Genomic DNA, 12,328 nt, shown 5'->3' with positions numbered 1-12,328 from the left:
AGAGACAATAAATGAGCTCTCAGAGCTCAGAGAGTACTGAGCAAGAGACCCACCCTTGAGTTATTTAATCAATTTCAGTAGCGAATCTGGGACTGACTTCCTTACTCTACCTAAAATTTTATTCTTAATGAGGACTCTACCTGTCTTTCCAGTTCTGTTAATTGATCTGAAAAGCTGAGTGACTCAGGGAAGTTGCTAGATTTGATCTCAAAAGACAATTTAATTGCCCATAGTGGTCACAATGGATTTGAATCCAAGCTCTACTACTTCCTGGCTCTAGATGTTATTCAGTGTCTGTCCCTCATTGTACCCAGCAGTGAATTAGATAAAATAGTATCTGCCTCATGGCACGGTTTTGAGGATTAACTGAGACTATGTATTAAATGCTTGATATTCCTAGTATTTCAATGCCATTTTTCTTTCTACCAAAAACATCTTCATTACTTAGCTCAAATCATACTCCCCCGTGATATGTGACTAGTCCAGGCCAGACTGGTCTCTTCCTTCTGAGATGTAGAATTCAGTACTTTTTCCTCATCCCATGCGTATTTATTTCATTTAATTCTAATAGATCACAGGTTTCCAATACTCCTTGGCACTGCTTGACAACTCATCAGAACAGTGCTCAGTAAACTGCATGCTGATTCACTGAGAGGAAGGATCGATTGCGTAAGCCACCTAGGGTCCATACTGTGGAGGTAGAGAAAGTATTCACATGCCAAGTGGGGCATTTCTAACAAACCTGTCAGCAGAAATGCTTTAAAAAAATAAATTCAGCCTGTCGATGAATCCCTCCAATTCTCCTAAATAATCAAAATGAAAAGTCATTAGAAATTTTAAGAAAGTTTTCCAAGAAGTAAGCATGAAACATACCGTCTAAAAACTGCTTAGTCTAACTCTGAACTTGTGACACTTCTTACGAAAGAAACTCATACTATGTGCCACGTCTTACGAAGGAAACTACATGCCTCAGGTGGTCCTGATCTTAGACATGAAAATGCTATGTACATGATGCCCTAGAAACTAGAGTACTTCACTCTAAATGAGGAAACTGAGACAAAGAAGCTAACTGATCCGCCCAGAGCACCGCGCAGTGCAGCCCCCCCACCGCCCTGGCTCCCGCTTACCTGTGGTCGCCTCCCACCGTGACGCAGCTGTAGCCACCCGCCACAGCTCGGCTCACCACCTCCGCCAGCTCCTGGTTGGCCAGGCCCACCGAGCGAGGATTTGCTATCAAGTTGTTATAGAGGTCATCTTTGGGAACTGGAGTAAAATTCAAATCTCCGAAGTCTTTAAGGTGGCAGCCTAGAAAGGAATGAGGGGTGACGAGTAATCATGTTATTCCCACTTTTACTGGCCTGGGGCCACAAATAACAGTTCTAACAGAGTGCATATCAGGGTAACTAAAACATCACATGACAGTGGCAGGATTCTCGGTCCTCCCAGCAATCCTGTGGGGTAGATTCTTTTAGGAATATCATTCTACAGGTAAAGAAGCTGAATTTTAGAAAGTAAAACCCAGAAATGTTCGCTCACTTAACCTACCAATCACAAAACTGGTCGCAATTATAGCTCCGATAGCCTCAGGTTAGAGTGAAAGTAAAATACCAAGAGGAGCTGAAAGGATTTATAGAAAATTAAGTAGCATTAATTTAGGACAAAGAAACAAATATAGGAATTTTCATAATACCAACTTTTTAAAAAATAGAAGGCCAATCTGAGTACCTAAAATATCGCTTATGTTTAGGAGGCTTTTCCAGTTAATTACTTACAAGATCCCAAACAGTGTTGCAACTGCTCAACAGAAATTCCTAAGACTCACAATCCTATTAGGCAACTGCAGTATGCCATTCTATAGGTGAGGGAACTGATGCAAGACCCCAAGGTCACACAGTTCCTAGGTGTCAGAATCAGGATCCCAATTCAGGCCGTCTGCCCCGAAGTGTGTATTCTAGACTATGCAGTTGAGACCTCAAAGACTCTCTCTGATTCCAACACTTGAAGAACTAAACAGCCCTCTCCCAGGAGCCAACAAGACAGCAGAAGGGGAGCAGGCAGCAGTGGACCTTCCACAAGTTCACCCACACGGATGAGCACCCAGGCCAGCTGCTGGGCATGCTGACGCAGTGACACAGCTGCACGGCACCCCATGGCCGTGGCAGAAGCTCCTGGGCAGGACCAGTCCTGGGGCTCGGCCCAAAGAGAAGCCACAGGTACTGAAGTCATCCCACTCAGACGGTAGGTGTCTACAACCGCAAGACCTTCACCGGGTGGAAACCAAGTGCAAGATTACTGGACACTACCTGGGTGAGTTCTCCATCACCTACAAGCCCAGGAAGCATGGAGCCACCCTCCTCCTGCTTCATTTGCCTCGAGTACCTGTTTGGCCAGTAAAGGCACAGACTTCTCTTTAAAACAAACAAAATGAGCTACTGGTACATTCTGACAGTAAGCTGTAATATTTTCCACCCAGGCAGGGTTCACAGTATTCCAGCAAATTACATTAGTCACTCTAGTAACCTTTAGTAACTACAAGTTAATCTTTAGTGTAAGCAACAATCTTTCCATCTTAGCCATTTATATCAATAAATCAGTTACATTTAGGGTGAGGACTAAATAATCTAACACTATCAGGAGATCTGAGTAAACAGAATGTTAGAACAGATTGTATTCTTTTTTTTTTTTTTTTTAGTTTAAAAAATATTTATTGTAGAAATGTACATTTAATTAGTTTTAAGGAATGTACTAAGTATTAACATTTACACTTCTTCAAATCTGCAAACTTCATACCTTTAAGATATCTACAGTGATAGTGTATTTACAGGTTTCATGAGACATCACCACCTCACCAACACTTTGCTGCTGCTCAGACGTCGGGCCCCCGGCTCACTTCACTCTGTACTTGTAGAAGGAGCACAGCGCGTGGGTGAAGTTCCAGCCCAGCGCTAGAGACAGTCCGTACAGCAGGATGAGCGGTGCGAACGGGTAGAGGAGAGTCACTGTGTTTTTCAAAAACGGCAGTGCACTGTATCCTAAGAAAGTTACATAGATATAGTAGCCAACAGCAACCAACCATAAGGTATTTCCAACTAAATATCCAATAAATGTGTCTGTTAGGATGACATGGTTGATGAAAAAAAGCTGTATAAAATGCAAAATGACCAGGAGAGGATAAAAAGCATTCAGATGCACATCGAAGGCATAGCCCCACTCCACATCATAGTCTCTGCTCTGCCGTTTCACTAAATACTTATTGGAGATAAACCACATTAAGGTTGATATGAGAAGACCGACGCCTACACAGATTGTATTCTTAAGGGCTCCTTCTCCAACTGGGATCCAGGTATGATGAGGGGAGGGGCAAAGGGTGGGTCACAGGATAGACATCTTAATGTCTGCAGAGATTTGTGTTAAAGATCTAGATTAAGACCAGCACAGACCAGTCTTGAGTGTAAGTGGTACAGTTTGAGCTTTACCTCTTGAACCCAAACTCAATCCAAAGTCAAACTTCTGAAAGAATGTAGAAACTTGAGAAGCCAGGGTCTGGAACATAAGCCCAACAATGGCCTGGAACTTAAGCCCAACCAAGGCATCACCACTAGTAAGGATACTGGAAGTAAGACAGACTGTCTATCCTATTCTCAATTAAAGGTAAGATGCATATGCAGCTAGACTTCTGTGTGTATCTTCTTTGTATACCATTGCTTTTTTAAAAATAACATATGAGAGATCCAAAACTGGAGAAGATGTCAATGACTAAATAAGAAAGAAAGGTTCTGGAGGTAGAATATGAAAACAGACCAAAGATACTGGGAACCAAGAGAAAAAAAAGTAACCAAATAAAACAACTATAAAAAATTTTCTTAAAAGTCTTTAAAAAGAAAAAAGACATAAGATCACTATTAAGAAGAGGTAGCAAGAATACACAGAAGATCTATACAAAAAAGATCTTCATGATCCAGATAACCACGATGGTGTGATCACTCACCTAGAGCCAGACATCCTGGAATGCAAAGTCAAGTGGGCCTTAGGAAGCATTGCTACAAACAAAGCTAGTGGAGGTGATGGAATTCCAGTTGAGCTATTTCAAATCCTAAAAGATGATGCTGTGAAAGTGCTGCACTCAATATGCCAGCAAATTTGGAAAACTCATCAGTGGTCACAGGACTGGAAATGGTCAGTTTTCATTCCAATCTCAAAGAAAGGCAATGCTAAAGAATGTTCAAACTACTGCACAATTGCATTCATCTCATATGCTAGCAAACTAATGCTCAAAATTCTCCAAGCCAGGCTTCAACAGTACGTGAACTGAGAACTTCCAGATGTTCAAGCTGGATTTAGAAAAGGCAGGGGAACCAGAGATCATATTGCCAACATCCATTGGATCATCGAAAAAGCAAGAGAATTCCAGAAAAAAATCCACGTCTTTATTGACTATGCCAAAGTCTTTGACTGTGTCGATCACAAGCTGTGGAAAATTCTTCAAGAGATGAAAATACCAGACCACCTTGACCTGCCACCTGAGAAATCTGTATGCAGGTCAAGAAGCAACAGTTAGAACTGGATATGGAACAATGGGCTGGTTCCAAATTAGGAAAGGAGTATGTCAAGGTTATATATTGTCACCCTGCTTATTTAATTTATATGCAGAGTACATCATGCGAAATCCCAGGCTGGATGAAGCACAAGCTGGAATCAAGATTGCCAGGAGAAATATCAATAACCCCAGATACGCAGATGACACCACCCTTATGGCAGAAAGCAAAGAGGAACTAAAGAGCCTCTTGATGAAAGTGAAAGAGAAGAGTGAAAAGCTGGTTTAAAACTCAACATTCAAAAAACAAAGAACATGGCATCTGGTACCATCACTTCATGGCAAATAGATGGGGAAACAATGGAAACAGTGACAGACTATTTTCTTGGGCTCCAAAATCACTGCAGATGGTTGACTGCAGCCATGAAATTAAAAGACACTTGCTCCTTGGAAGAAAAACTATGACCAAACTAGACAGCATATTAAAAAGCAGAGAAATGACTTTGCCAACAAAGGTCCGTGTAGTCGAGGCTATGGTTTTTCTAGTAGTCACGTATGGATGTGAGAGTTGGACTATAACGAAAGCTGAGAGCCAAAGAATTGATGCTTTTGAACTGTGGTATTGGAGAAGACTCTTGAGAGTCCCTTGAGCTGCAACGAGATGAAACCTGTCAATCCTAAAGGAAATCAGTCCTGAATATTCATTGGAAGGACTGATGCTGAACCTGAAGCTCTAATACTTTGGCCACCTGATGTGAAAAACTGACTCACTGGAAAAGACTTTGATGCAGGGAAAGACTGAAGGCAGGAGGAGACGGGGACAACAGCAGATGAGATGGTTGGATGGCATCACCGACTCAATGGACATGAATTTGAGCAAACTCTGGAAGTTGGTGATGGACAGGGAAGTCTGGCGTGCAGCAGTCCATGGGGTCACAAAGAGTTGGACATGACTGAGTGCCTGAACTGAACTGAAGGTCACTATGTACTTTACTGAATCTCAAAATATGGAAGGACACTTTGGATTTAAGAGAAATGAAGCATTAACTTTCAAGTTAATATTAGGTCTTGCCACTGTTGCAAGACAGTCTTGTGCTGGACAGATTCTATGGCAGTGCCTATACTTGGATGTTTTAACTTCTCTCCAGTGCTCCAGTGCTAAGTCGCTTCAGTCATATCTGACTTTTTGCAACCCTGTGGACTGTAGTCCGCCACGTTCCTCTGTTCATGGAATTCTCCAGGCAAAAATATTGGAGTGGGTTGCCATGCCTTTCTCCAAGGGATCTTCTCAACCCAGGGATCGAACCCATGTCTCTTAAGTCTCCTGCATTTGCAGGCTTGTTCTTTATCACTAGCACAACCTGGGAAGCCCCTTTAACTTCCCTATCCATGTTTATCTCAGCATCTCTTTAAACCACATCAAGCATTTAGGCTCTTCCTAGGTGTTTTATGTTAGGTGTCTAATTAGAAAGGGTTTATAATCTAAGTAAATAATGCTAATACTAATTTTTGAAGACTAACTCTTTTAATCCTCCCATAGCCAATAAGAAATAATGAGAACTAAAGTGATCAGCCTAGTGGTTAAGTGACAGAACTTGAGGAACGCTCAAGTCCAATCATGGAATATAGAATGTAGGCTTCGGTAAGTGGGACAGAAACAGTACTAACTGGGCTCACTATTGTTTACTTAGCAGAATAAAGCTGCAGAAAGCCTAAAAAGGAACTTTAAGAGAATCTGGCAGTCTTAAAAGCAACACTCTCCATGGCAGAGAGACTGAATTTCATAGAAGGATTTTGGTCATTAAACGTGTAACTGTGGAGTGAATCACCAGATTAATTCACATCCTGGATGGTGGGTTCTGATTCCTTGCTTGCCAAACAGCCTTTTGCTTACTCAGTTAGTTTCCCAGCTGCCCTCATACCAGCAAGAGGACTTCCTGACAGTGGATGTCAGAAGGACCATTGCTCACTGTAATTACGCACAGATGGGCATTTGGGTTTATACATCATGGTTAGCATCAGTCTCTGGGTGTGAAAGCCTGATAAACTGCTGCACACTTAAAGACTTCTGTTCCTGGATCCACAAAGCTGAGGGCCAGACCCCTTGAAGGGATTAATACCTTGAGGGCCCTTCCTGAGTGGCCCACCCTGTATGACTCCCAACTCTGCTCCTGGATTTCCACAATAAAGTCCAGGTAAGGACTAGGGACAGTGAATGCTAAAGAAGTGAAAGGAAATTCAGGGAGGATCGGGTAGACAAGGAAGGGCTTCTACAATGAGTGAATTTTGTACCAGAAAATTTTGTTATTCTATTGTTGTTTTCCTTCCTAATTGACAATAGAAATTTTTATAAAATCGTCAAGGAAATGTCAAATGGTGAGAGTCCCTTATCCCATTCTCCAAGTTTGACTAATCTGTCCTTATAGACCTTTATCCCTAAACAAAATCCATGGTGTTCTTTGCTTTGTTTTTAACACTTCACAAATTTGCACATCTTCCTTGCATACAGCCCGTGCTAATCTTCTCTGAATTGTTCCAGTTTTTTAGTATATGTGCTGCTGAAGCAAGCACCATAATATTCTCTTTTTATATATATTTTTAACACAAAAATAACATTTAGTATTGGGTATAGTCAATTAACAATGTTGTGATAGTTTCAGGTGTACAATGAAGGGACTCAGCCATACATATATATGTTAGATTGGTTTCTTGTTCATTTAAGTATCCAGGGTTCAATATTCTAGGTCAGCAAGCAGCTTTCCTCTATATGAGTCAGAAACCAGACTCCTTCTGGCTCGTGGGTCTGCCACACTTAGGATCTTGTCGTCTTGTATGGCTAAGGTTAAGTCTCCCCAGGTTCAAGGCAGGTGGAGAGGGAGAAGGCACTAAGAAGCCACACCTCTGCTTTTAAAGGCCCCAGCCTAGAAGTGGCACATCATTCCTGCTCAGATGGCACTGGCCAGCAAACTAGGTTTTCACATCCAGAAGAGGACAAGACTGGATTCTGGCAGACAGCTAAATCTGTGCCACAGTGAATACTTTCTAATTCCACTGCCACAATCTTTAAGTGATTAAGAACTCAAAATATGAAAGCTTATGCTGCTGATCTTAACTGTTCCAGTTCATTACAGAGCAGAATCAGTGAGGGGACCATGCCATCCTGATGCAGCCTGACGCAGCTTTCTCCTATAATGCCTACTGCACCAGTAGCATTGTAACACCCAAACGACTAGGGGAACAGAGCCTAAGATTGGTTTCTAAAGAAAATGAGAACCTGAAAGAAGAAATGTATGCCTTGTTTGGGAACAGTTGAAAATTTAATAGGAATGAGATGTCTGCATATTGGAGCTAAGCAATATGAAGTTATAGGGAACATAAATTATGACCCATAGGCTGTTTTTGAGGTGCAGAGAGGTTGATGGGAGGTTAATTTTTTTAAGAGCAGGATGAACTGAGTAAAGTTAAAGCAATTAATTTGAGTGCTAATGGCAACTTTTCTGGTTCAAAAAACAAGAAATGGTTTCACCAATTTTAATGAATCTTGGAATAATAGTGAAAACTGCACATATTATAACATGGAATAGCTACCATGCTGGAGGGAGCTCTCTCTTCTCAAATCTTTTGTGCTTCAGGTCAACTCATCTGCAAGTCTAAATTGGAAGAGACACAATATTCCATTGCTGCTCTTTCCTCTTTTAGAAGGTACTGTAAGATGAAATAAACCCGAAACTTCCAAGGAAGCTCTCATATCAAATAGATCTGGAACCAACTGGAAAGGGCTCTCATTTTTCATTTGCAGTGGGGAAAAAAGTCAAGCCCTATGTATACTGGCACCGCCTCATTGCTTTTCTCCCCAGTGCTGGAAATAAAAATACACTGACTACTACTCTGATCTTTAGGCCTGGATGTTACCTTTGGCCTTGATAAACCTCTCAGGTTCCATCGGAGTGGAACGAGAACACAAGGGCATCCACAGAATGATGCAACCGGAAGAAATGAAAAGAGCCCTATCTGACCTTAGCAATGTCTGCAAACAGCACTTCTGCTTCAGGGCCCTCATCACCAGTGAACCCCTGAAAGAAGCCAGTGACAGGAAACAAGGGGAAGGAGCACAACTTGTCTCTCTCTGCCTACCATGTAGTGCTGGCTAGATGCTTCACGGAGAGCTGCTAATCCTCACTACTTCCTCCGTTGGTATCATCATCCACATACTGCAGAAGAAATTCAGCAAAGGTAAATGGCTCCCACAGTTCAGAGCATGCCTGACTCCTCCTTTGGCGAGAGATCAGATAAGAATGTTATGAGTGAGCAGGCATTCCTACAGAAGAGGGGGACCCCGTTCTCTCTGCTGCTCTACTTGTACTTACAGGTAGCTTTAGCTGCTCCCAAGGCCTCCAGCCAGTCAAGAGAGATGGGTATTGAAGTGGGTTGACACATGGGTGAGTATAGCAAACCACAGGTAGCCGATTGGCAGAATATTAGACTTGGAGAAAAGCTAAGAGTCTATTGTTGTTGTGCTGTTGTTTAGTCGCTAAATCGTGTCCAACTCTTTAGCGACCCCATGGGCTATAACCTGCCAGGCTCCTCTGTCCAGGATTTCCCAGGCAAGAATACTGGAGTGGACTGCCATTTCATCCAGGGGATCGTCCCGACCCAGGGATTGAACCCATGTCTCCTGCTTGGCAGGCAGATGAGCCGCCTGGGAAGCCCGAGAGTCCATTAGTGTACAGTCTTTTGAACTGTCCTTGAATAGGATGAGAGCTTATGATTTGTCAGGAATAATGAGTCAGTGAAACGTGCAGAAAAACAAAGACTCTGAGTTCTCATTTGGTGCCAAGAGAACACTGGTGGCCCTTAAAGTTACAGATTCATATATTGTACATGGCAGATTTCATCCCACAGAAAGGGAATTCCTGGTATTTTAAAAGGACTGCACCTGCTAATTCTTAGAACCTCAAAGCTGTACCTGGAAGACCAACTTATTGAAAACAGTTACGCTGCTACTCTAAGACCACAGCTGAGGAAGGCCAGGGAGAGTAGCACAGGGGGCTCGAGGATTGAAGGCTAATCCCGGCATCCAGGCTGGTCACTTCAGACGCGTCCACCTAACACATACCGGGCTTAACCTCAAGGTCAGCTGATAGACGTGGTTACTAGATGCCTGTGCATGACTGGGTTCCTGGTGTAAAAACACCCCAACACAAAACAAGCTCGAAAGTTTGGCTCAAGACATGTAACAAGAGATGACTTGCAACACCATTTATATTTATATTATGTTATATTCATATTTATATTGTTTCCTGCAAATTGGTTTTCCAGCTACATCTGAACTTCTTGCCGAAGGAGAACAGGGCATCACCTGCTGAGAATAGGCTTAGTAATGTATGCCCCTCTGTACCCAGCTGATGTCAACCCTCCAGGCACTTCTAGACCACAGTGAGCCAGCCAGCTCAGCTTTCTCGGGCAGTCTTCAGATCTTCAACAGAGAGATGGCAGCCTGATTCCAACACAGGCAGGGGCAGAGAGAAGAGGAGGGTTCCTCTGGCTTCACAAGTCACTGCAACATAACCACTTTCCCTCGTTCCAAACAAGACTGTTAAGCTTCTCTGAGAAAAAGATCTGTTAACATGCTGACAAGACCTCAAGCTACTTCAATATCTAACCACAGAAAGAGATAGCAATGATCCCTGGGGCTAAAATATTGCTCTTCAGAATATGTGATCTTTTTTCATTTTTAAATTCTTGATGCTTCACCTTGTTCCAGGAAGGACTGTAAGGGTGAGTGACTACTAAGGCTCTGCCAGTAAACCAGTCCAGATGTGTAGCTCCCTGCCCCAGACCTGGGCTAGCATCCCAGTGAGTTTCCCAAGGAACCTCAACAAACCAGACCGACCACATTCCACACAATTCGAAAGCACATGCATGAAGACCAGGTGGCCAGGGTGGCTAATGTGGTCATAACAGATGCAAAGGAAAGAATCACTGTCCTTTGGCCCCTGACTCCCCAGAAAAGTCAAGATCTCTAACCAAGTTCAGTCTCTAAGTGTGTCCCACCCTCACACAGTCGTTAGTTAAAATAAGGTAACAAGGAAAAGTTGACTTATTGGAAAAGACCCTGATGCTGGGAGGGATTGGGGGCAGGAGGAGAAGGGGACAACAGAGGATGAGATGGCTGGATGGCATCACCGACTTGATGGACATGAGTTTGAGTAAACTCCGGGAGTTGCTGATGGACAGGGAGGCCTGGCGTGTTGCGACTCATGGGGTCGCAAAGAGTCGGACACGACTGAGCGACTGAGCTGAACTGAACAAGGAAAAGCCTACACACGCTAAGGGCACATTGTATTAGTTCAACTGGATGAGGCATCTTTGTGGTTTTTCTCTCCACCCTACCCTTTTCCTCACAATAGATGGTGTAACTTAAGACTTCCCAAAACTTGTTTGTAATATGATTATGTCATTTTGAGAAGAACAAGAGTTTTCGGTGAGAAGTAGCAAATACACACAGGCCCATTGGTTTCTCATCACAATGGCTCCTAAGGAGTCCAGCGCTCACACACAGTTCAAACTTTCTACCTTCCCTATAAAAGAATATAAAGGCACCGCCAATTTCACTTGGGACAATGATTCTCTGAAAACCCTAACCACAATGCCACATCCTACTGTGACTCAATTTTCAGTCACACAGGAAGGTATTTTCTATTTCTTTTCCTATTCTGTAATTCTGGTTTCTTGGGATAGAGGAGGGAGCCAGAAAGATGCTTTCTATCTTCTCATCAAATCTTAGCATTACTACATCTATTACAGGAATACACCCTCCCCACCAGGAGAGCTTGCTCATTAATAAAGAGGACAAGTAAATTTATTCAAGCGCCAAGTTATTTAAACTAAACATGGTAATCTCTTAGATTCTAGGCCTCTGAACGGTACTGTCTTGGATATGAAAGGAATAATGCCACTTCTGTCTAAAGCAACTAGAGGTCAGCCTTACTTGAAGCAGTCATCATTGGATGCTTAGGTTCTAGATTAAAACCAAGCATGTTTCAGAAAAGGAGGCAAAAACTGGTCATCACTGCTTACCAACACTTAGCGTGACTAAGTTCATTCAACTGGTAGCCCAACACCTTGTAAGAATTAAACAATTTGATACATGGCAGATATATAGATTAATATATATACTCTGATAATATATCAATTTGATATATTATTTATTGTCATGCATATAAAAAATCTGGGAAACCAGGGCGCTTCTGAGGAGCAAACCATTTTGAGAGAAAGGAAGTTGTGATCCGGGAAAATCCCATGGGTCACGATGGGAATAAAGTTCCAGAAGATAGCTAGAATGCTTCGCCCTATTTCTTCCTTTAACAAAAGCTGACTGTGTGCTGACTGTGCGCCTGGCTGCAGCCTTCAGGATGCTCACAGCCTGGTCAGAAGACAGGCGGTGAAAGTACAGACCGGTGCTAACTGTGATGACGCCGTCATACACAGGGTGTGATGGAAAGAGTCACGAGAAGGTGCTGACTCAGGCCCAGGATGAGCCAAGAGGGCATCTCAGAAGAATTGGTGTCTGAATCTTGAAGATTTTAGCCAGGAATAAAAGGAGAAAGGCTTGCCAAGCAGAAAAGGCACATTATGCCTTCAGGCCTACACAACAATGCCCAGGGACCATCAGGGATGACTGCAGAAAGATGAGGCAGGAAGAGGCAGGGTTCAGGTCCTATATGCAGTAGGAGCTACTAAGGTTCAAGTCAGGAGGTGACAGACCAAATCTGCACTGTAGATCTGGTGGCC

The 12,328-nt window shown here is 42.9% G+C and overlaps 1 protein-coding gene and 1 non-coding gene across 2 annotated transcripts in view; both read right to left on the bottom strand.

Moving 5' to 3' along the window:
• The window catches only part of ARG2 (arginase 2), a 33,421-nt gene that overhangs the window by 9,657 nt on the left and 11,436 nt on the right, over positions 1 to 12,328 (bottom strand). The window contains exon 3 of the mRNA XM_020889771.2: positions 1,128 to 1,305. Coding sequence (XP_020745430.1) covers positions 1,128 to 1,305 — 178 coding nt within the window. The remainder of the gene's footprint in view (positions 1 to 1,127; positions 1,306 to 12,328) is intronic.
• On the bottom strand, positions 6,997 to 7,105 carry LOC139035764 (U6 spliceosomal RNA). Its single transcript, XR_011488480.1, has one exon. It is a non-coding gene; the product is annotated as a U6 spliceosomal RNA (small nuclear RNA).

Source organism: Odocoileus virginianus, chromosome 6, assembly GCF_023699985.2.
Source record: "Odocoileus virginianus isolate 20LAN1187 ecotype Illinois chromosome 6, Ovbor_1.2, whole genome shotgun sequence".
NCBI lineage: Eukaryota > Metazoa > Chordata > Mammalia > Artiodactyla > Cervidae > Odocoileus > Odocoileus virginianus.
The sequence above is the reverse complement of the archived record's forward strand: the minus strand, read 5'-3'. Positions and strand labels throughout refer to the sequence as shown.